This window comes from Propithecus coquereli, unplaced genomic scaffold, assembly GCF_000956105.1.
Source record: "Propithecus coquereli isolate 6110/MARCELLA unplaced genomic scaffold, Pcoq_1.0 Scaffold132, whole genome shotgun sequence".
NCBI lineage: Eukaryota > Metazoa > Chordata > Mammalia > Primates > Indriidae > Propithecus > Propithecus coquereli.
Genome location: NW_012137414.1, coordinates 2,036,365 through 2,064,215, shown reverse-complemented (window position 1 = coordinate 2,064,215; position 27,851 = coordinate 2,036,365). Strand labels below are relative to the sequence as shown.

Genomic DNA, 27,851 nt, shown 5'->3' with positions numbered 1-27,851 from the left:
GCAACACCATTTTATAGATTTTTAAAGACATAATCCTCTCATCTATCCTTTCACTCATTAGTATTAGTATTAGCATTAATCATTAGTAGTATTTAAAATATATATTAAATATAAATATACTTACATATATTTATATGTAAATGCACATTTAAATATATATCATTAGTATTATTTTAAATGTATACAAATGACTTTTTAGGCAAAATTACTTTATAGCTTTTTAGAGGACATCCATCTATCCATAATCCTTATGGATTATATGTTTTATATATAATAAAGGCTTTAGAAATTAGAGCCCAGAACCTGCTTCGCTTCAAGCTTGAGTAAAAGGAACATGGCACAGTGGTGTCTATATGAGTCAGCTTTCCATTATCTGGGGAAGAATTCAGGTCCCAGAAGTGGTACTTAAGATACATAGGTCCCCCAAAAAACTTTATATTGGCCATTTGTTACAGAAGCTGCTTTCTCAACAAATCTTTTCACCAGAGCAGCTAACAATGGGCAAAACTAATTTGAATTTCAACTCTTTCCGCTGCTGCTAAGAAGTAGTGAGACCCTGCTGAGGAAAGCCAAGCAAGAGGAGGGAGCCAGAAAGGCCTTCAAAAATTCACAGCCAGGATTCTGTGCTATCTTTTATTTCACAGTTGAACTTTGCAATATTTTTTGGTTCATAACCTCTCTCTCTTCCTCAATTCTGAGTCTTACACATTTGTGCCAAACTAGATACTTTACTGCTTCTCTTCTTCATTCTTTAGAAGAATTTTAGAGAGTCACTGGTGGCAAATAAGTAATAACTATTTCACATCTGGAAACATAACTTGATGGTAATTATAAATTCACAGACTGGGCTTTCTGTAGTTAATGCAAGTATGAATGTGTAATTCCTATTTATCTGTGTGTGGGTTTATTTTCCCCCCATTTAAGTAAAGCTCTATGTGGATGATGAGGTTTTAATGAGTTTAGATTTTAAAAGGCCTCAAATATATCTAAAACATTGTATTCCAAGTATGATGTGTTAATGTTTCTTTTCTCTCGGCTAATTCTTTAAAGATATGTTCCAGAATTCCTGGCCTGTTCTTGAAGAGCTCCCAATAATTCTAAACTTCTGAAGCCTGGACATTGTGACTTAATTTGCTTTCAAGCCAGACTTGGTTAAATTACTAAGTTTATCTCAAGCCTCATTAAGACCCATGGTTCTTGTTTATTCTAGTGAGCTTGAGCTGGCAAGAATAATACTTGTCATGTAAAAAGTCCATTAGAGTGCTCTAGGGAGAGTGAGGCTGGGGAATCAGAGACATATTATTATATTTTAAAATCTGCCACTTTCCTATAATAGGAGGGATGTGGGGGGAGACTGCCATGTTTTGGCTTCTTGGGAAAATTTGGAAAATCATTACAATAGACATATAGTAGTAGTGTAACACACATTGTGTGCCAAGCACTGAATTTGGAATTGTACCAAGAAAATATCATATGTCCTCTAAATTTTATTTTTCACTCATGATCACCTGGGAGATTTGGATTCAATTTCTTTGGGGAAATAGAATTGGTAGGAAGAAACAAAGACCACAACACCCATTTATCTGTTGAAATAATCTTTAGCCATGCAGTTCTTTCCACTCATTAAGTTTATGAGGTCATTATCATTCTTTCTACCCGATAGATAAGCACATTGAAACTTTGGGCCTCTCCAAAAAGTCTCTACAAGCCATTGGAAAGGTGGACTGAAGCGTTCCTTGTTTTAAATTCTAGACCTCAGTTCAGTCAGTTGAAATGAAGGGGCGTAATGTTTTCTTTCTACAATATCTTCTGAATTTTCCCATAACTTTAAAATGCTGAGGTGTTTTTTCACTATTTTTACAAAAGCATGTCTAACATGTGTAGATTTGTGACTCAAACATGACCAGTTGTTCTTCTTTTCTGGTGAATTTGACACCTTCCACAGAGTGAAAGTAAAAGTCATAAAACAGAAATATTTACCAAAGTCAAGAAAAATTCACGGGCTAAACAAAGGGACAAAAGAGCCTATTACCTTTTTCATGCTTCAAAATAAAAGATGAATGGGTAGTTGGTAATTCAACTTGAGAAAGTAGATGGTTTGATATTTGTCCTTGTTCCTTAAGTTTCTAGATTTCTCTATTTTTAGACTAGAACAAGCCCTGGGTAAAATAATACAAGTTATGAAAAGGAATGTACAGTTCAGCGTTTTTATCCTTCTGAAGTGCGCTTTCTACCAGCTGCCATGGAAACATGGCGTAACTCATTTCTTGGATAGTCTCACTCATCTTGAGTTCCGGCCGTGAGAGCTAGTGAGCTCATTACAACTTGGATCAGAGTCCTGGAAAGTTAGCTCCTAGGGAAAGTGGGGGCCGGCCTCCCATGGGGCATGGGAATAAGGGGCCTTTAGCTTTAGTAATCTTCATGCATACTTTAGCTACACAATCATCTCAAGGTTCAGCCTGGGACAGTGTCACATTGTTTGCAGCTGTATTGCATCTTGAGGTTTCTATGTGCATCCTACACATTTTCACAAGGCAGAAACTTATCTCTTCCAGCTGTAAGCCAGAGAGAATGGTGCTGCAGATTCCTAGCAACACATGCAGACTCAAACAACGCAGGCAGTTAACTGTCTTGAGTAGGACTTTCAAGGCACCAGAACTCCGTTGCAGTTCACTGATGGTTACTGGATATAAATTTGCGTGGCTTCTGTAGCATTGTGATGGAAATTAAACATTTTCCTTGCTGCTTTCTTCTGGTACTCCTGAATCACTGTTTGAGAACAGGTTGGACTGTGGTGCATAGAAAACTGGTGGCAGAAGGCTTGTTCTCTGCAGTGGGTTGGAGGTAGGCTGAAAGGGTGTCAGGGAGGATTAACTAGAGGCAGAATGTGTCATACTTAGAAGGATTTTGGAAGGAAGGAAAGTTCGAACTGCTTTAGGGAAGCTAAGAGCATTGCTAGAGCGGGAACCTTCCAGATGCTTGTCTCCGATTCTATTCCACAGTGATTCATGCCCTGAAAGAATTGGATCATCCTTGCTTCTCCAACTTGGATCTCTAGCTCCTGGAATTTGCCAATTCTTGATATGAACTGTGAGATTTGGATGGCGCTTCTGACCTCATTTAGATCATTTGTTCTGAATTCCGAATAGAACCAGGAGAATTAGAAAGGGAAATAGAATAGGGGTCATAAGAGAGAGACCTTAGTTTTATGAAAGAAGGAAGATGGTAGGAAACTAGGCCAATGAGTTAATAGGCAGTTGAAAAGGAGAATTAGAAAAAAAGGGGGAAAAGAAGAGAAACCTTGTACCAGTATCTTCTACCAAGATGTTTGGTTAGCACATAGATTGCACTCAATACTTTTGTATAAGTAAATGAATGAAAGATAATTTGGGATTGCCGGTTTATCCTCTGGAAACTGCTATAGGCTGTTGTTAAGGGAGAAGGGATGTATATTTCACTAAACCTGCATTTCCATGTCTCTACAATGCTTATTTTGTAAAGAGCCAAAGGCACGCAATTATGAGTATGTGTGAAGGAACTCCACACTAGCAAGTATCGGAAAAATCTGATAGTATTGATGAATGGTGTTACACCAATCTGGAGGAGAGGACAGGAATTGGTTTCTCATGTATTAATGTCACAAGACAACTCTTACCATGAGTTGGCTGAGACTGTTGAAAAAGGTAAGCAGTGATGACTGGGGAGAAGAGACAAAGGAAGAACCACCATTCTTAGGGGAAAGAGAATGAAGGGCGACCCAGATAAATCAAGTTCTACTCACCAGAGAACAAGGTCTAGGGAAAAGTTAATTTACTATACTTCTAGAAGGAAGCTCTGGATATAACCTTTCAAGACACTCTTAGATGTTTTTAATTTATAAAATACCTTTTGTCGGTGTTCATCATAAATGAGAGACTCACAAATATATCCCAGAGGTGAGTTTTTGGTCTAATTGACTGTGTAGTAGTTATTAAATATTCTCCTAAAAGCCCACAAAATGGAATGTAGCAAGATAGAAAGTAAAACAAAAAACAATCTAGGTATTTTTTTTTTCACAAAGAAATTTATACTTGAAGTTTAACAACATGGACCAAGAAACTTGATTAAAATGTACAACTAAAGATTCTGTTGTGCTTGAACGTCCATGTGAATTACCTGGGGATCTTAAATGTTGATTGTGATTCATAGAATCTGGGTGGGGCCTGAGATTCTGCATTTCTAATAAGCTCCAAGCAGATGCTGATGCTGTTGGTCCTTGAATCACACTTAGGCTAACACAGACCCACGCAGGTTCTCTTCGGTAGGTGTTGGTAGCCATCCATGGTAAGAAGGAGGTGAGGGCTTCCTTCTTATCCACATCTTGGCTGCCAGGTTGTAATGAAAGCAGGTCTCAGAACAAGTTCTATCTCATACGAACATTTATTAGGCAGAGGGTACAAAACAATCTTACAGCCTGTGCCGGAGGCACACTGAAGTCACAGCACTGCCTTTTTGAGCGCTCGGTATGAGATATTCTCACAGTCTACACAGGGCACAGTCTTCTATCACAGTGGTTCTCAAAGCGTGGTTCCCAGACCAGCAGCAGCAACATCACCTGGAAATTTGTTAGAAACTCAGATTCTCAGGCCCTCCCAAGACTTACCGAATTAGACAACCTGGGGGTGAGGCCTGGGAAATCTGTATTTTTAAACTATCCCTCCAGGCAATTCTGATGTTCATTCAAGTTGGAGAACCATTGTTCTAGCGACAGGATTCTGTCAACCACCCTAACTGAATTCAGGCAACCAAAAATCCGATGAACTACAGCTGGACATTTTGGAATCCAGCTTAGGGTGGCCACTTCTAAAGATGGAGGGCCTATACTAGATTCTTCTTAAACCCTGTTAATGTAAAGACAGGGAATGTTTCTAAACCTTTTCCAACAATCCTCATATTTCATAAACCATTAATATCACCAACGCAAGCCTGTCTGACATTAATTAGGATAATTAATGAAACCCCTGGTGTAATAGGAGCTAAATATAGCTGAATCACTTAAAGCGGCCGCCTCTGGAGTGAAGCTTTTTGATTAATTGCTAGCCAGCCACCCCTGGAGTGTACCTTCCTGATTAAGACAACTGACCGCCTCTACAGTGTAGTTTAAGCTAACACACACATACATCATAGTGTACTGTCCACGAGAGGGTTTTTCAGAACTCTTAAAATTTACTTTATTAAGGTATAATTTAAACACTATAAAATGCTTCCATTTTAAGTGCACAGTTTGAATTTCAACAAATGTATACACTTGTGTAACCACCACACCAATTAAGATATATAATATTTCAATCACCTAGAAAATACCTTTGTGTTCCTTTGTGGTCAGTTACCCACTCCCACCCCAACCCAGGCTACCATCTGTCACTGTATCTGAGTTTTATCTGTCCTGCAATTTCATATAAATGGAATCAAACAGTATGTATGGTTTTGTTCCTGGCTTCTTTTACCCAGTTTGATGTTTTTTTCAGATCAGTTCACATTGTTGTGTTATCAGTAGTTAGTTCCTTTTTATTGCAGAGTAGTATCCCATTGAGTGACTGTACCACAATTTGTTTATCTATTACCCTATTGATTTGTTTCCAGTTTGTGCCTATTATGAATAAAGCTGCTATGGACATTCATGTACACATCTGTTTGTGGACATATGTTTTTATTTATTTTGGATATAGATCTAGGAATAGAATATTTGGATCGTAAAATAGATGCATGTTTAATTTCAAAAGAAACAGGTTTTCCAAAGTTGTCCTACTGTTTCGCATTCCCACAAGCAGTGTATGAGAGTTCCAGTTGCTCCATATCCTGACCAACATTCGGTATTACCAGTCTTTTTTTTATTTTTATTCTGAATAGTTTAAAGTAAATTACAGACATTGTTTTCTTTCTCCTAATTTAAATTCAGGCTTTTATGTTTGGTCTCTGCAAAAAACCATAAAGCTAAAAAGGCTAACCCAAGTGACTTGGATATGGATTAAATTATTGCCTTTTGCTAATACCCCATTAGAATTGGTTTTGTGGATACCATTTGATTAGGACACTTAGTCATGTTTGCCAATATGTTTTTTTCTTTTTTTCATCCTTTTTTGTTCATTGATTCATTCAATCAATCAGTCCCCTAGCTGTATTAGACCTACTTTTTTTTTATTTTTTATTTTATTTTATTTTATTTTTTTTTTTTGAGACAGAGTCTGGCTCTGTTGCCCGGGCTAGAGTGCCGTGGCGTCATCCTAGCTCACAGCAACCTCAAACTCCTGGGCTCAAGCAATCCTTCTGCCTCAGCCTCTCGAGTAGCTGGGACTACAGGCATGCACCACCATGCCCAGCTAATTTTTTCTATATATTTTTAGTTGTCTGATTAATTTCTTTCTGTTTTTAGTAGAGACGGGGTCTCGCTCTTGCTCAGGCTGATTTCGAACTCCTGAGCTCAAACAATTAGCCCGCCTCGGCCTCGCAGAGTGCTAGGATTACAGGCGTGAGCCACTGCGCCCAGCCCTAGACCTACTTTTTCAGAGATCTGTTGTATATTAAGTTGCTGGGAAATATGACAGAAGTAGGTGACAGGGTTCTTGTCTTCAGGAGCTTTTTGGAGCTGAGTTCCTGAAACATACGTACATAGAAGTGCTAGAAAAGAAATGTAGTCCAGTGTCTATCAAGGCTTGTGCAGACTTGAGTAAGGATATCATCTAAATATAGCTTCCTGCTATGTGACATGAGTCAGGGCTTGATAGACAGGTAGACTGTAGAAACCACAGTAGCATAAATTGTTCAGTTTTTACTCTGTGCTGAATATTACAATGATTGTGCCTTGGAATATAAAGCCAGATGTTTAATTCCAATTATATTTTAAAATTTATCTCATATACATGGATATATATATATGTTAAGTAAAACAAAATACTCAAAATATTAACAGTGCCTATCTTTGGGTTATGGGATTATAGACGATTTGTTTACTTGATTTTATATTTTTCATTGATTTCTAAGTTTTCTACAGTGAGCATGTATAACATTTATAATCAGAAAAAATGTTATATTGTCACTCGATTGTTCTTCTAGCTATTTCAATAATATATTCCTTGTTCTCTTTAATCTTCTGTAGCAAAGATTCACTGCAGTAGATGCAGATTACGGTCTATTAAAAAAATGCCCATCCTTCTTTTCTCTCTTGGGAACAACGACTACATGAATGCCCTGCAGGCTATGCCACTGTAGTCCTTCACAGAACTTAGCTTTCCTGATTGTCAAAGGGCAAAAGGACACATCGACAGAATTTCACCTCCCAAAGCTTGGAGCATAGACACAATTTTTAAGGCTATTTTCGTGGTTGTTATAGTTGTTGGCAATTCATTGGGGGTTTTGTCTGTGCTTTCTTATGAAATAACAAATGATCTTTGTTTCCTCCCTTTTTTTCAGCTGACCTGAATAATGTCAGGTTCTCAGCTTATAGGACTGCCATGAAACTCCGAAGACTGCAGAAGGCCCTTTGCTGTAAGTATTAACCAATACTTAAAGATCTTGAGGGTTTTTCTGTGCTTAAAAAAAAGTGCTTGGGAATATTTTCACTTGGAGAAGGGAGAAATAGCTGTCACAAGTCCTGCTACAACATAGCATTCATTCTTTAAAGTATCTTTGGCCTATTGTTTGTCAAAGACTATTGGACTATTTTGTTATATTGTTTAGAATCAATCATTTCTATTACCATTCCTCAGCTACTAATGTTAAAGTGATAAGATATCGATAACTTTTAATTTTTCAACTAATGGCATTGGCATCCATAATTACCTTTGTGAAACTTCCATCATTTCTCCCATTATACCTTTGTTTCTTCCTTTTACAAAATGTATTTGGTTATTAGACGACTATGACTATCTTTTTTTTTTTTGTGACGTGGGAGCCTTCAGAAGGCTGTGACTATCTTATCCAAACCAACATTCACAGATGTGTGTGGTTTATTAGCTTGAATGCTGACTTTCAGTTGCATGCTGTGATAGAGGAAAGATGACAAGATAGCTTTTCTGCTTTTTAGTCATACATCTGTGGGAAAATCCTGAAGTGTTATATAGCTCTATCATTTCTTCAGATAGTTTATATATACTCTCTGTTATCAACAAAATGAATTATGGTATAATATTATTTGAGTGTCTATGTGCATTGATGATATGCCTGTGAAATGGACAGGCACAGTTCCTATCCTGATGGAACTTACAGTCTAATGGGATGTCCATAAAATCTGGAGACATAGGAAAATGTGCATGTAAGGTCATCAAGAATGTCTATAATCGATAAAAGAATAAAGTGGTATTGTCTATATTTCTTGGATTTATGGGCACCCTGAGGAAAAGTGAAGAGATAGTTTCGATGTCATGTATTTAGTTGAGTAACAGTGGAAGAATGTGAACAGCTAGCTGTGTGGGGTGAGGTTCAGAGAAGATTTGTTTGAAGAGGAGATGTCTAAGTTAGGTGAGTCAAGAAGAGTAAGTAGAGCTGACTGTAGGAAGAGCATTCTAGTCAGAGGGAAGGGAATGAGAGGAGGAGCCCAGAGAAAGCGTGATGCACTCGGAAACTGAACATACTTCAGCGTAACTAAAGCACAGAATTCCAGGGAAGGGCTATTGAGAAATATTAGGCTGGAAAGAGAAGCAGGAGGCAGATTGTGAAAGAGTTTTTAAATCCAAGTTAAAGAATTCAGAGGTCAATGGAGAGCCATTCAAGAGGTTTTGGCATGCGAATGGCATGATTGGATTTTCATTTTAAAAGATCATTCTGGCTGTGGAACAGAGCATGGATTGGAGGGTTGTGGGACTGATAGGAAAGAGACTTGTTGCAGTAATCTAAACCAGCAACATGGTGGCCTGAATTGGCAAAATAGGGATGGAGATAAGTGGAGAGAATTTAGAAATATTTAGGAAGTGGATTTGCCAGCCCTCAGTGATTTATTTGATGCAGTAGGTGAAGGGGAGTCAAGAAAGACATTAGGTGCTTGGCTTCGGATACCAGGTGAATGGTAGGCTTGCCTGGTAGAGTTGGACACGAAGCCGCGGTGCTCAGGAGAAATATACAAGCAATATTTAGGAATTATCAGCATGTAGATGCTGGTTGTAACCATGGAGAGTTTGAGATGGCTCCAGAGGAGTGTAGAGTGAGAAGGGAAGAGTTCTTCAGGACAGAGGTTGAGTGACCTATAAAGGGGGCTGCAAAGGAGTGGCCAATGCAGGAGGAAAATCCCGATAGGTTATAGTGCTACCTACATACTGCATGGGGAAAAAGAAGAATGAACCTGTCACCAGGATCAGATGTTGCTGGGATGTCAGAATGAAGTTGGGGAAAATGTCCATTGGATATCACAACAAGGAGGTCCTTAATAACTTTGGTGAGATTTTAGAGGCACAGTGGAGGTGGTATAGTGAGCTCAAAAGTGAATCAAGAATGGGGATGTAGAGACGGTTGGTATAGACCATCCATACCATTTGGAGAAATGTATTTGTGAAGGGAAGGGAAGTAGGGTGGTAGCTAGCTGAAGAGGCTGGGTGAGCTAATGGAGATGTATATGTATTCATGCATCATTTAAAGATAGGGATGTGTTCTGAGAAATGTGGAATTTGGAAAATGGGGAATTTGATATGAAAAATTTTGGCCATTTGAGGTGATAACCTTGTAATAAAGTTAAGCTCTGAATGTAGAATGATTTCTTGAAAATTTTACTTTTAAAAAGATTTGAAATTCTCACCATTTCCTTTCTGAGTGTGACTTTTCTCATACTTGAAAAAAAATCCAGTATAGCAAAATTAAGGTGTATTTATCTAAATAAAGTACTGAATTCTCAAGAACACTAGGAGGATGTCATGTGTAGTAAGAATATAGAATGAAGAGTTTCCCAATCCTTTATTATCGAAAACATGTGGTAACATTACTAACTTTTCAGTAGATGATTTAAAAATTTCCTCTTAATTTTATATTTGCTTATCTTCCAGCCTTTTTGTCATTTCTATGTCTGCAAAGCCATGATAAAGAGCTATTGTTTGTGGTGCAGGCAAATAAAACTTGCCCTGACTAGCCTTTTCTACCAAAGGCCGCTTCTACTAACTCTTACTTTAATGAAAATTAATGATGTTATCTCAGTGATTTCCTGATGCCAGTGAAGAGTTTGAATTACAGATGCCTTAGAAAACATGCACTGCCACCTCTATTAAGCACTTGATCTTATTTTTTTCACTTCCCTATCAAAGTTTCAATATTGCAGAAAACCAAACAGCACAGTTTTATCCGCTATAGAGAATTCACTATTTAAGTGGAGAGCATCACCATTGGCCTATAATGTCTCCAGTTTGTAATCAGTTAAATGTTGCATGACTCCATACTGCCTTTCAACACATTGTGAATGAAAATTAAACTTGATAGAAAAGCAGAAACAAAGAGAAAATCTTGGTAAGAAAGATTTATAAGCTGGTTAATGTGGCTGATACCTCACTGAAAGTTATGAGGAAGATAACCTAAGCTTTTTCTTTCTCGCTTTGTAGTTCTGATGACATTTCATAGGTGTGTAGCTTCTAAAATTAAAAATATAGCCAACTTCTAAGAGCAGAAATAAAAATGCACTTAACAAAGCAAGTGTTTTTAGTTTATTAGTGTATAGTGAGTTGGAAAGAGCCCAAACCATAGGGCTAAATATACTGCAGTTGATACGTGTGACAAATATTCTGCAAACATCAAGAAACAGAGAACGATTTGCCTGTGTTCAGCAACTAAAGCACACATTATAGAGATTTGGTACAGCCTAGAGTTGTCAAAACAGTCACAGCTTCCAGACTAACCCTCACCGTGACAAACCAGGTGAAAAAATGTACTCCCTTCTCCGTAAATGCACCTCACCTTTTGATAGTGCACTAAGGGTGGCATTAGAAAAGGTTCAGTTGCTAAAGAAGACTCACAGGACCCACAATAACATGGCTTACAAATCTGCAGTCTACTGCCAGAAAGGCTACATCAGGACAAGAGCATTAAAATCAGGATATGGATCCACAGCCACAGGCTGCCTCCCACAGCAAGGCATGTCAAGAGGCCAGTATAATGATTTTGCCTCTCCCCTACAAAAATCTACTTTTCTATATACCACGTATTATTTTTCATATAGGTTAGAGGCCAGTTCTCTGTTATTTCTGAGTTAAAAACATTTGGAGGGCATAGCCAAACTAATTTTCTCAGTTGATACGGTTTAACAGATTTTGGTGCCCCGGAGACAGAGGTCCTATAACAAGATCTGTCCATCTCCTAGGGGAGATACTGTAGTCCTATTTAAAATGCATCTAGTACCCATGAGTTGCACACTGAAGGAAGAATGGTTGGCCCTCAGTTGTGATGCTGAAGCTGCTAAAGAGTACCTCACAGGTTCGGTTCTCCAGATATCAGTCTAGGCAGCTTACCATCCTTATCCTTCCTCCTGGAGTTGGGTGCCCTTGAAATGCTCTTCTTGCACCAGGAGGTCTTTTTCATCAGCTTATATTTTCTCATTCAAAGCAAATTCTACTTGGCCATATATTCCCAGCCCAGCCCCTAATTCTTCCAAGTTCTTTTATTTCAAGGGGTCCAGTGCTCTTTGATTCACCAGACATGTTGTTGCCATTGAGAACTAACATCTTTAATACAACTAGGAAATAAATTTGAGACACAAAACTGTTGTTTTCCAAGATAAAATCACGCGAATAGTAGTTACTCCCAAATGAAATTTGGTTTGAGTGTGCTGCAGAAATTTCTATAACCATCCACATCAAATTTCTGGCTTTTCAATCTAAGGAAGATAGGCCCACCAAATTAAATTTAATTATTTCTCAATCATCTAAGTGTCTCAATTGTCCCTCTACCCGCTTACGGCTTTTCACGGAAAGTAATGGAGCAAATTGCTATTTTTTTATACATAATATTATAACAGATGAGGCATATAGCACATAAACCTTGTACCACATACCCAATATCTTTTTACACCTTTATCATCGCAATTAATGGCCACACAATGTTCATTCAAGTTGTTATAAATCATTGTTCTCTAGATTTGACTGGGTTAAGATTCCCATAGGGTACTTTCCAACACAGATGCTTAATAGCAGATGTATCCTGTGAAATAAGAACCCAAAGCCATATTAATTAATATTAACCAAAAGCCACAGTAACATTGTTTGATGTAGTCCTGGTCCTAGTCAGAACGCTCGTCTCTTCTTCCAGTGTGTTCAATAGGTCGACCTGCTGTTCCACTCACTTCCTGACTCTTTCAAGGAGAAGGTTTTAACAGAGTTCTTTAACCCAAGGGGCATCTGAGTCTAAGCTAAAGGAGCATATTATTCTCTTATTTTAAGCTTCTCCCTAGACACCAACATTATGTTGGATTTTCCCTTTGTAAAAATCTATTTGGTGGCTTCTTTCCCTTCAGAAACAATCTCACCTTTTTCCTTTATCATTCCTTTTAATCCAGGCCCCCACCCCCAGGCACAAAGTACAGACAGTCCCCAATTTATGAAGGTTCAACTTATGAGTTTTGGACTTTACAGTGGTGCAAAAGTGATAGTCATTCAGTACAACCATATTTCTAAATTTGAATTTTGATCTTTTCCCGGATTAGTGATACGCAGTATTATACTCTCTCAAGATGCTGGACAGTGGTAGTGAGCCACAGCTCCCAGTCAGCCACTTGATCACGAGGGCGAACAACCATAATCTACAATGTTCTGTGTTGCCAGATCATTTTTCCCAACTGTAGGCAAATGTACGTGTTCTGAGCACATTTAAGGTAGGCTAGATTAGGCTATGATGTTCAGTAGGTTAGGTGTAATTAATTTTTGACTTATGATATTTTCAACTTACTATGGGTTTATTGAGACTATCATAAATTGAGGGGCATCTGTATGTCCCTTGGGTTAAGCCACAGACTAGTCCATATTTAGCTGGTAGCAAGATAAGACATGCTGGAGCTTCCCCTTTAGTCAATTCCCAATAGTAATGGATTGGATTGGATCAGTACAGAGAACTGGGGTTATCCTGTCCGCTAGGCAACAAAACATTTGCGACAGCCCCAATTAGGCAAGGTACAGGAAAAGAGTAATCCATTTCATTGATCCTTGTGGAATTCTTGCACTTAGTTCCAACTAATAGCCATAGTATTTTGTTTTGGAATATTACCAGCCTTTGAGATTCTAATTGTAGCCCCAGTCAAGGGACTGCTAGATCTGGCAGCGAAAAAGAAAATTGTGGTGAAGTAGGGAACGTCTATAAGTTCCCCACTTGAATTATCTTTTTAATTGTAATTGGTCTCACAGGTGTAGCCCATTTATCAAAAGTGATAGTTGCTCAGGATTTTTGGTTGGAACTCCACCTGCAGGCCAGAGAGGGTGAAGCTCAGCTGAAGATTTCTGAACTTACTTTAGCTTTTGCTAACACAACCAAAGAACTGAATTTTTAGCAGCCCTGTCATCAGTTTGCAATTGCCTTTTAATCCATTTTGTTAGCTCTTTGGGTTCAACCTCTACCACATCCAGATTCCCTTAGAAAGTTGTATCTTCGGCAAACATTTTAAAAGCCTGTGCTACTTTAAGCTAAGGGTAGCTCGGCAACCAGCATCAACAGTTCATTTTCACCTCTTTTGTGAGAATCATCTTTTTTCTTTCTAAATAATGCTTTAGTCATGTTTTTAGATAATAATGAGTTGGGGGGTCCTCTAAACAATCTCACTACTGATGCTAACTGAAATGATGGTGACAGCTAGATAGAGTTCAATTGCTAAAGAGGACTTGCAGGACCCAAATGACAGTGTTTACAAATCTAAAGTTCATTGCAGGAAAAGGATAAAATATACCAACAACATTAAAACCAGAATATGTGTCATAGCCACAGGCTGGTGTCGCAGCATAGGGTCCAGAGAGGCCAGGTTCTAGGTCTAATTGCCCTCTCTCTGCAAGGACCACACTGAGATGCATTTTCTCTCTTGAATCGAGCCACTGATGTGAACACAAAACAGCACAGAAACCAGGGAGCACAAATTAGAGTATCAGCCAAGGTTTCTTATATCCTGCTGGTAACCTAGACATATTCTTCCTATGTAGCCAGCCCCAAACGCAGTTGGCCTCTGCGTGTCTCACCAAGACCAGGTAAAAATAGTCAATGTTATTGTTAGCAATAAACAGTGGTGATAACCTGTAACCCATGGCTATACATCAACACCTGTCACTTTTTTTTCATTGCTTTGACCAGGGCTCTGCATTGTATAGGTATTTTAGCAAAATATCTCATGCTAACTCCAGACCCTTTGAAATTAACCCTCACTGCACAAATGACTACATCAATGCACATCGATGCACATTGATCAATGCACATTGACTTTTTTGCTGTGCAGATTTGCTTGGAAGGTCTTTCAACCTTAAGTGTAAGCTGTCTGTAGAATGGTGTGAATTCGACAATAGTCTCCTCATCTCACAAGCACCTTCTGCTGCCTGAGCAAGAAAAGTCAGCAGACACACAGCAGTTCTTCCACCATTACCCCCTCCTTTCTCTGTCTGTGCTAATTAGGTTACAGAATTATTTGTGTATCAACATAGCATGTCCGGGTTGACCCATAGGATGAGCTTAGGGTTGTATGAGTACCATAGGACTTTTTTTTTCACAACTAACAAACTTTTTGGTCCTTCTCTTTTCTCCCATTACTGTCATTAGTATGGAATACAGAATGGTTCTACTTTTCTGTAAAGTCAGTGAGGACACCTTCTACCACCTACCTTTCCGCCTTTTAATATATACCTCTGTGATAAATCAGGAAACCTAGGTGTCCTGCCATAACACCCAGAGCACATCTCTGGTTTCAGTTTCCCCAACTGAAAAGTGATTATAAAGGTGCTTTCTAGCTCTAAAAGTCTATTATTCTGTGAAAAAATAAAATCTGTCTCAGCTCCGCATTTGTAACATACATAGAAGGGAATATAATTCTCATTTGAACCTAGAAGGTTGAAAGGATGATTAGGCCTCAGGAACTATTAGTGAGATCCTCGTGCTTAAGTCCTCCCTGCCCCACCATCGTTTGCTTTTTCTGTACATCCAAGAGGATCCTGGAGAGCCAGTCATTTTTCTCCTGTCCCTACCCTCTCTCACCCCCACAGCCCTCATGCATGAGGGGCACCACCAAATGGTCCCTATTCTTCAGTGGCTTCAAAGTCTATAGCATCCTCTACCGTAAAAATATTTTTGAAAGAGAGGGCATATTAGAATACTTGGTCTTTTATACAGCTTTAAAAATATATCCCCTAGTGAATATGCTAAAGAATATATATATATATATATATATTTTTTTTTTTCCAAATGGAAACTCCTAGCTTGAGGAAGAAGGATAGTTTCACAAAACTGTGTTTGCTGGTTGCTTATTGAGACTTCTAGAAATAGCTAATCATTATGTTTAATGTTTTATCAAAAAATCTTGGTGTATTTGAGAAGCTCATTTTGAAAAGCGTTATGCCTGTGTGGCAATTAAATTGTCCCTATTGATTTTCTCACCTCTTTTCAGGCCCATAGCATGGGCTGTGTGTACCTAAATAGAAGTCTTTTAAAAATTGTTCCACGAAAGTGGAGTTCTGTTTGATATGTTTGTTTGGGGAAATGTGTTCCTCAATCTTCCACGATGGATTGTTCTTGTGTTTAACTACATCCGTTTTTAGCAGAGCACACTGCACGGTATTTGTTTTCTGTGTCATCTCCTGCTCCTGTAATTTCAGAGCAATTGCTTTGCCCCCCTCCGGAGCTATTTATACTCCAAATTTTGTCTTCTATGCGTTACCCATTCACCTGTACAGAGATAAGAACAGACCCAATAACATGAAATTCATGCAATTTTGCTCTTTGTTTGTTTCCATCATATGGGTAAGTTAGACTCCTAATACAAAAGTGAGTCTAAAAATTCTCACTTTGTTAGTTCTTATATCCTTGAATCAGAAGCAAAATATTTGTAATGATTAAAGCACAGTAACAAAAAAGAAAACAATAGAAAAAACTTCAAATCACCCGTGGCTTCCTTCAATATATAAGGAAACATGTTGGGAATATTGGTTTTTGGAAGAAATCCATTCCTCCTCTCTTGCAATAATGGGACTGGTGTGCTGTGTTTCTAAGTGTTCTCACTACCTGCACTTGAAAATGTGCCATCTGAGGAAGTGAAGCACACAGAAGAGAGAGAATGAAAATTGGAGTCTTTTGTCCCTGGACCTCTCTCTAGCCTCCCATGGAGTCCCCATTCAGCCTTGCCCTCCTCATGCCCTCCTGGGTGCTTGCATTGTTATTTTTTTGTTTTTCACTCTTTTTTCCACCTGACTCCTTGTCAAATCAATCTCCCAGGTTATGTTCCTTTCTGCCACTTGAGACAAAGTCTTGGCTTCCATGAAAAGAGATCATTTCTCTATCTTTAGAGTAATTCAAAGCAAAAGGAAAGGGGCCTTCCCTTTCATAGGAGAAGTGCTAGTCCAGGACATTTTAGGGAAACTGGTACATGGGAACACAGAGCTTTACTCGCTGGGATGAAAGACAAAGAAAAAAAAAACCTTCTATTCCTACCACCAGGTCTCCTTCATTATTCCAAGGAAACTCTGGAGTTTTCTGTTTTCCTTTTTTAAAAGAGAAAAATGTGTGCTACATCGGTCTTAGCCACTATTTTTGTTTTTATCTTAATATTTAATTAGAAGTAGCTACAAATAACCAGTAAAATACACTAAAGCCTTAAATTTGTGTTTCTTTATTACTGGGAAAGCTGTTTACCGACTAGGATGACCTGTATTTATCTGAAGCTGGATTTATAATTGCATTGCCCTTTTCCCCTAGATATGTGAGAGATTTATTTAATTAGCATTGATTCCTTGTCTCAAAGGACTGAGAATTCTGACCAGAGCTTAGGTGTAAAAGATGGTATAAAAGCAATGTTGTTGCTTTTCTAATTTGGCTAATGAATTGGCTTTATAGAAAAGCATCTTTCCATGACACTTGGTAATAAACCTTGGGATTTGCTGATGTTGGACAAGGTTGACGTTTCGTTTTTGTTAAATTTTTGTCTTTCAGCATATGATTAAATACCACCTCAGACCAAGGGAATTTTCCTCCCTTAGCCTTATAAAATTTTTCTTTTTTTTTTGTTTTTCTTAACAAAGGAAACAGATGAATAAAGTTCTTAGAGGACTTGAAAAGTACACCATAAAATACAATTTGAAGGTGCAAGGAGAAATAAATGAGCCTCAGGTCTAAAAACTGGATAGAGTATGCAGTTACTTTAGTTTGCCTATAGACAAATTTTAGTGAAGTTGATGATTTTTTCACCTAATGTGAAGGTAGCAGAGAGACTCAGAGGTGACCGATATTTCAAGGAGAAAAATGCTTAATGATTATAAATGCATAGCTAGAAATAGAGTTTACACAAGCCTAACCATACAGATTAATCTAACTGACCTTCTCTAATACTAATACAAGAAAGTATTGTCACAATCTCTAAAACATTTTTTTTTCTTATTCAGGTGGAATGGACTCTGTTCATGTAGATCAGGATAGGTCCCCTTAACTCTCAAATATTTCCCAGTAGTTCAGGGGTGGGAATTGTCTCTTTGTTCACATCTTCACCCAATGGCAGTGAGAGTTGAGAACAGCCTCAGATCCTGAACGCTGGTCAAACTGATCAACTTGGAGCTAAGGGATGAAAACAAAACACCTTTAAAAGAGGGGAGGGTTTGGGTTTGGTGTTTACTAGAGTGCACCAGACAACCCCAACCAGGATTCTCAAAGCAAAAGGAAGGAGAGTGAAGGAAGAATTTTACCCTTTAAATCATTTGTGATTTTGTGTGGTTTTTGCAGTGGATCTCCTGAGCCTGTCAGCTGCATGCGATGCCTTGGACCAGCACAACCTCAAGCAAAATGACCAGCCCATGGATATCCTGCAGATCATTAATTGTTTGACCACTGTTTATGATCGCCTAGAGCAAGAGCACAACAATTTGGTCAACGTCCCTCTCTGCGTGGATATGTGTCTCAACTGGCTGCTGAATGTTTATGATACGTATGTATGGCAAGTTTTTTTCCGGGCTTTGTCACAGGAGATTTAGCTTACAGAATGGTGACAGAGTAATTAGCATTACAACAGGGCCTCAGAAGCTGTGGACCTAATGCTATCCCTGTGACAAATCATTTCTGCATTTATATGACTTGAAAAATATTTTGATAAGCTAAAATGTAAGAGCCAGAAAATAGATTGCTCTCAGATTAGAAAACAAACAAAACCTTGAGACACTCATTTTTCAAATAGTAGAATGAGTCACCATGTTGCCATTGGTTCTTTTTCCCTTTCTCGCCCATGTATTTTGGAATTTCTCCATGCACTTCAGGAGTTGCTCCCTCTCACTGGCAGGAATGGATGCGTTTCTAGAGATGCTGGCACACCTGTCACCCGATGAGAATTGCTTAGCTGATACTTAGGAGAATTTTACAAAAAAATTATGAATTGATAAACCAAAAAAAAAGAAAACAAGCCCTTAATGCAGCAAACTCAGCTCCTTAAACTGAGGAAGCTTTTTTGGTTTGGTTTGGTTTGGTTTTTAATAAGGTTTTATGAAGTTTCAGTTTGGCACCTCCATTCATCACTCTCTTACAGAGCAATTGTTTATTTCTTTTGGATTGCACATAAGAGATATCCCCAGTTCTAATTTTTATGTTGAGCTTAATGAAGACAATTGAGGAAGGGAGCAGAAAGAATTGGTCTTGATTTTGACTGAATTCTTCTTATACCTCAAAATTATTACATGCCTCATTTCACACCCATCAAGAACATATTCTCATTTGGAAATCTGGGAAGGTTGTCTGAAAGGAGTCGTATATCAACTATTTCGCCTTCTGCCTTTGTTGTAGACTTCTACCATCTTCTTCATTAAAATTTATACCTTTTTTTCTTTATTTCGAGAAGGTATTGCTTTTTAAATTTCAGGATCACCAGGTTATTGAATTTGTGATAATTATCTACCAAATCCTTAAACATGTTAGATTTTAATTGTGAATTATATTTACATTTGTTTTGATAGGGGTTTGTATTCACATTTCCCCTCAAATATATTTTGGCTATTTTCCTTGCAGATGATATGTGAATGGATTCTGAATATATAACTTCCATTCTACCCACTTAAAAATTATGTGGGGATAATAGTAACTCCTTGAAGACCTGAGTTACTATATAAAGTTCATTTGTTAAACTTTTATATGACTTTTCTTGAGATGGAAAAAGATAAAAAAATCTTCCAATGATAAGAGTTTTGTTAATGCATTAAGGGTCCAGGATTCCTCTTTGACTGAGGGAATTTAATAAATTGCATTAATCCTAGTTGAAAGTTGAGCCTGTTGTTTACCAAAAACAACCATGATTGGGACCTATCCTTTGTGATTTGGAAGTACTAGATGGAAGAATTATTCTAAAATCTTTTTTTAAACCAATATCCAGTTGCTTTCTGTAATGATATAAGAAGCTGAAAAATTATTGAAAGACATTTTCTACAAAATGGAAAACTTTTCATTTTTATTTTTTATTTTTTCCCATGGATAAAATAAGCTTGTTAATAACTTTGTTATATGAAATGCTTTATTTCATCTTTCTATATGTAGAGTGAAAGTGTATCTATATTAAAACATTGATATAGCAATACTTAAAAATTTCTCTCTCTTTAGAGCATACATTTGAATGTTCTCTAATAGACTGTGTCATATTTTTCTTAGGGAGATAAAAGTTTATATTTTATATTATGTGTCATGTGGCCTGAAGAGATTAATTTTCTTCTCAGTAAGGGGCAATATGATGAAAATCTGAAAGAGAGCAGAACGGTTAGTTACTATTTTTTTGGCTTCAGTAACTAAAGCAGGTAATTTGCTTCAGTAACCAAAATAGCTTAGTGCATAGTAGTAATTCTTCTACTTACTGACTTAAATCAAGGTGGCTCTCCATAGGGAAATAGAAGGATATGTTTCTCCTGTTTTATATAGAGTTACTCTCACAATTCAACTAAGGGCTTTTAAGAATTGAAAACTTGGTAAACCTTCATTGGTCGAGTTGGTCAAATTTTTGTTGCGTTCTAGGTTCTTTTCTTTTTATTTATTTATTTATTTTTATTTTTTTGAGACAGAATCTCCCTCTGTCACCCCAGGCTAGAGTGCAGTGGCATCATCATAGCTCACTGTAACCTCAAACTCCTGGGCTCAAGTGATTCTCCCACCTTAGCCTCCCAAGTAGCTGGGACTACAGAAGCACACCACCATGCTTGGCTAATTTTTCTATTTTTTTGTAGAGACAGGGTCTCGCTCTTGCTCAGGCTGGTCTCAAACTCCTGGGCTTAAGCGATCCTCCCACCTCAGCCTCCCAAAGTGCTAGGATTACAGGTGTGAGCCACTGAGCCCGGCCTAGGTTCTTAACATTAATAAAACAATGGTCCATAGAGTTCCCATATCCAAGGCTTTATTCTTTTTTTTTTTCTTTTCAGGACTTTATTCTTAACTAGAAGTGTTTATTTTCTAGGAAAAGTGTCAGTAATTGTTTTCTGGTTTGATTCTTCCTAATAGGGGACGAACAGGAAGGATCCGTGTCCTATCTTTTAAAACTGGCATCATTTCTCTGTGTAAAGCACATTTGGAAGATAAGTACAGATGTAAGTCATGTATACTAACTCTGTATTCTTTTATTAATGTTGGCTAATTACTCCAGTTCTAGATGGGAAATGACATACTGCTCTTATTTGACAGCAGGTTCCTCATGTAAGATGTAGAGTTGCTTTTAGAGTGTCATAAAATTTGGTTTGTGCCATTTCCTGTCAAACATTAAATTTCAGGTATTTAAATAGAAAATGAAGATTAACTTCTCCAGTCCGAGTATTATTTTACGTTACATTGACTATGTCTGAATAAAACACATGTTCCTAGGGGATAAAGCCTGATTTCCTAACCCCTTTCTGTAAGTCAGAAAAATAAATGTGAAGGTTTAATCCCTGCACTTGCCTAGTCTTTGGATTCTTATTTAAAGAATACTATCTGGCATTCGTGTTCAAGAAACATTGTTTATTTTATAATCATCTTACTGCAAGTTGTACTGACACATCCAATTCCATGATGTGACTAACATTTTATTATTTGAGAGATGGATAGCTTGCTATTTCTTAGAGGGCAAATACACACCAACCTATAGAATTTCTTTTTGATTAGCCATTGAGTTCTTCTGCTTAAAAATTGTAAATCCAAATTAAAAGCAAACACTAGAGGAGTGATGGTTTAGATGACCAAGTGACCATTTGTTCCCATTATGAAGGACTGTACTTGGTTTTCCCCTTGAAATGCTTGTAAGAAATTTTTTCAGCAGGAATGTTAAACAAACCTAGCCTGTTTTGTCTCATCTCTTTTCCCCTAAGGCCTAGCCATACATGTGAGGAGATGTGTGTGCTGAGCTTAAGGACAGGCAGGAGACAAAAGAGACTGAATTCCTCCAAAGCTACTCTGTGTCCTCCTGTTCAATTCTCCTCCAGGAGTAAGCCACAAAATATACAAGCCGTTTTAGCTCTCACTTTTATGTAGTTTCCACTGGAGTTTTCTCATCCTAAGAACCAAAGAAAAATAACTGAACAGCTTTTGTTAATTATTTTAAAATGTATTTTGGATAAGACAGGATATTTCTGTGTGCTTTCCTCCTTTAAATATTGTAGTTACTTATTATAGCTTAGTTTTTAATCTAATCTTATCAATAGCATAGTACTAGCACATTGTAAATACTAAATTGAATCATCGAGGGAACTTTGAGCCTGTGTTTCAAATAGCTGCTAAGAGGGAAAATGTTTTTTGGTTGGTGAAACAAAAATAACTAACTTCAAAGTGAGATGTTTGAAAATAATTCATAACTTTGAAAATAAACATCTATGTGAGTATCAGAGGGATGGTGAAAAGCTGCGCATGGGATCTCAATTTCATGAGTGCCATCTTAGACATCTAGTTAAAATATTTGATTTCCTAGAGTTTAAAGTGTGCTTATGGCTACAAAAAGCTTTTTTGGATTTACTTGTTTATGGTGACTTCTAGGTGAATATAAAGTATGATTAAAATGATTTTATTTCTGAGAACAAAATGTGCATTGCAATCATTGGATATGTTCATTCATTCTGTCAGCCACTCTAGATGCTTCTGGCCCACAGTTGACCAAGATATGTTCCCTGCCCTCAAGGGGATATCACTCTCCTGCCAAAAAGACAGATACATATTAAATTAGTGACAGTGTAACACGATGTGAGCTAATTTCAACATGCACACAATCCTGTGGGAACACATACATGATGGACTAGAAGCTCAATGATCTTGTGACTCCATAAAGAAGTCCAAATTGTGGTGTATTCTTGAATCTCTGATGAACAAAGGGGATGATGCTTTGGGCCAGCTATATGTCTCTTAATGCTAAAACATTTATTTTATGACAGTGGTTACATCCTATATATACATAATATTTCCCAAGGATTATGTTCTGGTGTAGGAAAAATTCAGGTGTCAAGGGTACATGTAAATTTGCATTTCTTGCAGGGCTGTAGTTTATGTAAAAGTTGTCACATTTCATATATACACAGTGGTGATTAACTTTGTTCATAAAAATAATAAATATACAGATTAGCACAAATCAGAAGTAACCTCTCTCTGTGGAAACACTGGGAACTCTTGAGAATTAGACTGGTGTTGAGTCAGACGTTAGGTTCTGCTAGCCTCTTCTTAGTGTTTTGTTTTTGATTGTTGCAATTTTCTTCTTCCTTTTGTAGACCTTTTCAAGCAAGTGGCAAGTTCAACAGGATTTTGTGACCAGCGCAGGCTGGGCCTTCTTCTGCATGATTCTATTCAAATCCCAAGACAGTTGGGTGAAGTTGCATCCTTTGGGGGCAGTAACATTGAGCCGAGCGTCAGGAGCTGCTTCCAATTTGTAAGTTATTCACCTTCTAAGTAACATTTTTATTCTTTTGTATTTTAGAACTGAATAAAAAATAAAACCCACAGAACATCACTTTCTCATATTAGCTCTTTTGTAGGCAGTAGGTATGGGATTTGGGATATTTGGAATCTCTGTAAGAAGCAGCTTCTGGGACTCTGGCTTTTGGGAGAGAAGACAGTGCAGAGGATGATGAAAAAGAAATCTCCATCTGCAGCAGGGACCCCCTGGTTATTAAGGTGCTGGGAGAGAAGGGAGTCTGCAGTGGTTCAGTGAGGGAGGAAATAAATCTCCAGCCACAGAAATCCTTTTTAAGAAAAAAAAATGACCTTTGTAGGTTTTGTAGGTTAGTCTCTTAGTTTTCCCCCTAATTCTATCATTATAGCTTCCTTTTCAATGGCTGTTGGTAAATCATTAGCACAGCTGTCATATTTTTTCAAAAAATGTCCTTTGTAGCTCTGACATTCCCCTATTATTCCAAGGCCCCTGTGGTGTTCCCCATAGTGTTATGGTAAGATCAGAGGTTCGTACTCTCTGCTAATGTCCGTCACTAGTGGAGCATACTCTGCCATGCTTGTCCATTCTCTTTCTTATCTTGTCCCGTTGCTTTTTCTCTGTCCTACCTTTGCCACACTACAATCAATGCCCCAGAAACACCCTTTTCTTCCCAAATGCCTGAGTGCTCCACTCATAGACATTTAGATGGTTTCTATTTTTGATGAGGTAGGTAATGCTACAGTGAACATCTTCATGCATTAGCTTTTTTCTTTGAAGTTTTTTCCTTAGGATAAATACTCAGGAGTGTGGTTGCTAGACAGAAGAATATAAACATTGTTGTGCCTTTTGATACATATTACCAGATGACTTTTCTTCAAAAGTTATTTCAATTGTAATGCCACCAGCACTGAGGAAGTAAGGTATTTGCAGTAACACATTATTCGTAGTGTTTTTATGGTTTTTTTTATTCCAAATGCTAACAGCTATTTTTTTGTATAGTGTTTCCCAATCCATTCTAATCCCATTAACAATGGCTGAGATTTACAAAATGGAGCTAGCTGTAGAGTTAACTGGGCTAGATCTGAAGTCTTTGGTCACAGACTAGGGTGAAACTATAAAAGTTTTCCTGGGCAGAATGCTGTGAATATTTACATTTAATATATGTTTAAAGCAGTTTGAGTATTTATTTAATAGTTAATTGGACAAATTGAATGCACATATGATAGACCTACTTATGTGGAACAATATATGCTATTTGGATTATTTTGCCAAAATTATGGCAAATTAGCTATAAATATAAAATAGATGTGGAGAAATAAATGTATTTTCATCATATACCCAAATTGTCCCAAATTTGAGTAGACTGTCGCTATCTAGATTTTTTTACACATTGCTATATTAATATTTCTACTCCAGAGTATAAACACAAGTAACTTTTATACAATGAATATTAATGTCCACAAGTAATCTAGATTCATTTTTTTTTTAAATCCAATTATAAAACAACTTGCAGTGACATCAGTTTTTTCCCATTGTTTTCCCTTTAGTCAAGTTCCAATGACTTTTTGAATTCCAGTTGTGAAACACACACACATGTTGATATATACATATATAAACACGTATGTGTGTGTATTGTGACTTGGCTTGAGGGTAAGAGTCAGAACACAATTGTTGATGGGCCTCTTTATTCAGTGATGGTCCTTGCTGCAGAGTACACTGGACTGTATTCAGGGCTGGCTGGAGGCTTTGAGTCCTGATGCCCCCCGGTACTGACTCATCAGGCAGCTACTACCACCCTCACTGCAGCCTCTGGCCCTCTTGGATTTGGTTGTCAGGCTAAGGGGCTGCTGAACAGAAGCTCTGCTTTCTCTGGTGCTGCCCCCTCATCAGGAGACCAGTCTACTCCACCTCTGCTTGTTGCATCGTTTTACTGTATACTTCCCCCTTCTTCAGGGGTATCTCAGGTTACTTACCTGTCTCTGTAATTGCAACACTCTCAGCGTGAAAACCTTGAACTCAATCCATCCTTGCATTTTTATTGAATGTCTCCTGGCTGGCTAGGCAGTCTCCAAGCTCTTTGAAACATCTTTTATGAGAATGGGGGGAAATCAGTCAAGCTGTGAACAGTAGTAACAGGTGGCTTTTCATTTTCTCTCTACTATTCTGTATTTGCAGAATTTTCTTATTTGAATATTTATAATTAGAAAAAAAATTGCCAGGCATGGTGGTGTGTACCTGTAGTCCCAGCTACTCAGGAGACTGAGGCAGAATGATCACATGAGGCCAGAAATTCAAGGCCAGCCTGAGCAATATAACAAGACCCTGTCTCTAAAAAAAAAAAAAAAAATTAATTTCAGAAAAGGAAAAAAACGTCAGTAAAGTATTACTTTTTGTTTCCTTTAAAAATTTTATAATGCTGAGAAAATATACCTTTTTTATTTTTTCAGGGAAAGAAACAGCTTTTGTTTGGTTCCTTTTCATTGCTGTTCTTACTTACGTTGTTTCTAGGCCTTCTCATCAACATGCACAGATTATTGCACTAGCTTCCTAGCAAGCCTCCACTCCACACCCCAGCTCCTTTCGTGTGTCTTATTGCCCTCGTACTGCTTTTAGTAAAAAGTATTCACTGTATGACACCATCTTTAAAAATGTTCAGTTTCTTTCCATTGTCCACTGAATAAACCCTAATTTCTCTATTTAACTCTCAGGTCTTTCCTAATCTTGTTGCAAAACTGCCCACAGTTTGTTTTCATTACCATGAAACAGTTTCTCTTTACCATTTCTACGTACCATAAATAATATTGTTACTGCTGCGACTAACAAAACTTTACCTTTGTTCACATGAATTCTCACTTAATCCTCACCAATACATTGGGAATAGAATGGACAGGCTTTAGGGGTTTGTTTTTATTGTTGTTTATGTGGCTGAACAACTTATCTGTCCCCTTAAAGTCCCTCAGCTGGTGGAAGAGTTTGGTTCTTAGTTCACTAAGCCCACCCCTACCTTTACCACTTCATCCCCAAATATGTAGTTTCTGATACTTCTGCTTTAAGTGAAACAACAGACAGTTCTCCTGGATCCTGAGTAGAATAAGAGAAGCCATAACCAAACAGGAGACATAGGAGAGACATTAAGAGTTGGGAAGAAGAGGAATGAGTTTGATGTATTGGCAAATTGGTTGTTTCTAGTAGGATGTTGGCATATTTTGTATATATGGAGCCAGATGAGGCTTACAGTACTTAGATTTGGAGAGCTTATCACCTTGTAGTAATTTGCAGTCAGGCTGAGTGGATCCATTGTATATTTATACTTCAGAATACATGTCCTGGCCTTGGCGTACTTTTCCTCAGGCAGGTGCTCTGTACTGGAGGTCACCTTGCCTTTCATTGTGCAACGTGCATAAAAGCACAATGTTTGCTGTAGGGAAAGATAATAGGAGTGAAAATGCCCTCTGCCCTTTGTCTGAAGTATCAAACCTTAGGAATGGGGCGGGGTTGGCTCCTTCAGCAATCTTGTGCGCAAAGACTGCTATTTCTACCTACCTGTTTCTCCCACAAATACATTCCTTGCATCGCAGATTTTATTTCCTTTGTTTTCTTGTCACCAACTGCAAAAGTTCCTTTTTTTCAAGTTGGTGCAGTTAGAAAGGCACCGAATCTTTTGAGCCAGACAAGGGCCTGATAGTGGCAGGAAGAGAGATGTGTTTTCATGTGCCACACTCCCGGGATGATGTCTTAAAGGTTTCCTTAGCCCGTATCCCTCCCCACTAACTACTTAAAAAGAGAAAAAGAAATCGCCCATCAGGTCTAAATAAAAATTTTTGTATATTTATAAATCAGTATAAGTCCTTCAAGGAATTATCTATTAAGCCAGGAAATGAAGTCATATCTATGGATATTAAAAAGGAATATTCACTATAAATTTACAGCTTTGACAGTGGTATCTTGGCTGATACTAACTGAGGCAACCAGATATGTTTCTACATTAGTATCACACTGCAGTCAACGCATTTACTGGGAAAATGACTCTCTTGGTAGTGGTAGAAGTAAAGTTTTGCAACTGGTTTGTTTTAGAAAAATAGCTTCAATTAATGCATCGTCAGGTTGTTCCTCTTTCATATTTCATGGAAACCAGCCCTGTTAAGAGAATAGATTGATCTTTGTGACCTTAGTAAGGCCAAGCCTGCCCTGGTGAATGAGTCAGTCACACACACTGCCCAAAGGAACCTTGGGCACATCTCTCCTTTTTCAGTTGAGAAAACTGAGGCCCAGAGAAGTAGAATGTACATCGTACATCATACAATTATATCATGTCATGGCTTCAGCCAGTTCAGATACTAGACTGAACTAATAAAGTGTTTATGTGTTAATGTGATCTCTTACATGAATTTTAGATTGTAATAGGATGACATAGATAAATGAACACCCAACCCCAACACATGTGCGTGTGCACACACACACACACACATACACACACACACACCTTTATTTAAAATATTCTATTCCTAATGTAGGTATCTAATGTATCTTGAAATAAAACCAAGTAACACTTTCAGGAGTGAAAACTTTATACTGTCATGTGCCAAATAATGATGTTTTGGTCAACTGCAGACCATATATACAACAGAGATTTAAAAAAAGATGACAATGGGACTGAAAAATTCCTATCACCATTTGACATTGTAGCCATTGTAACATCCCAGTGCAATGAGTTACTCACATGTTGTGGTGATACTGGTGCAAACAAACCTACTGCGTTGCCGGTTGTTTAAAAAGTAAAATAAGGCCGGGCGCAGTGGCTCACGCCTATAATCCTAGCACTCTGGGAGGCCGAGGC

General features: G+C 37.8%; 1 protein-coding gene across 1 annotated transcript in view; it reads left to right on the top strand.

Annotated features, from left to right (window-relative positions):
• Positions 1-27,851, top strand: part of DMD (dystrophin) — a 2,517,447-nt gene that overhangs the window by 2,411,102 nt on the left and 78,494 nt on the right. Inside the window, exons 63-66 of the mRNA XM_012638704.1 lie at positions 7,450-7,524; positions 17,893-18,094; positions 20,632-20,717; positions 22,854-23,011. Coding sequence (XP_012494158.1) covers positions 7,450-7,524; positions 17,893-18,094; positions 20,632-20,717; positions 22,854-23,011 — 521 coding nt within the window. The remainder of the gene's footprint in view (positions 1-7,449; positions 7,525-17,892; positions 18,095-20,631; positions 20,718-22,853; positions 23,012-27,851) is intronic.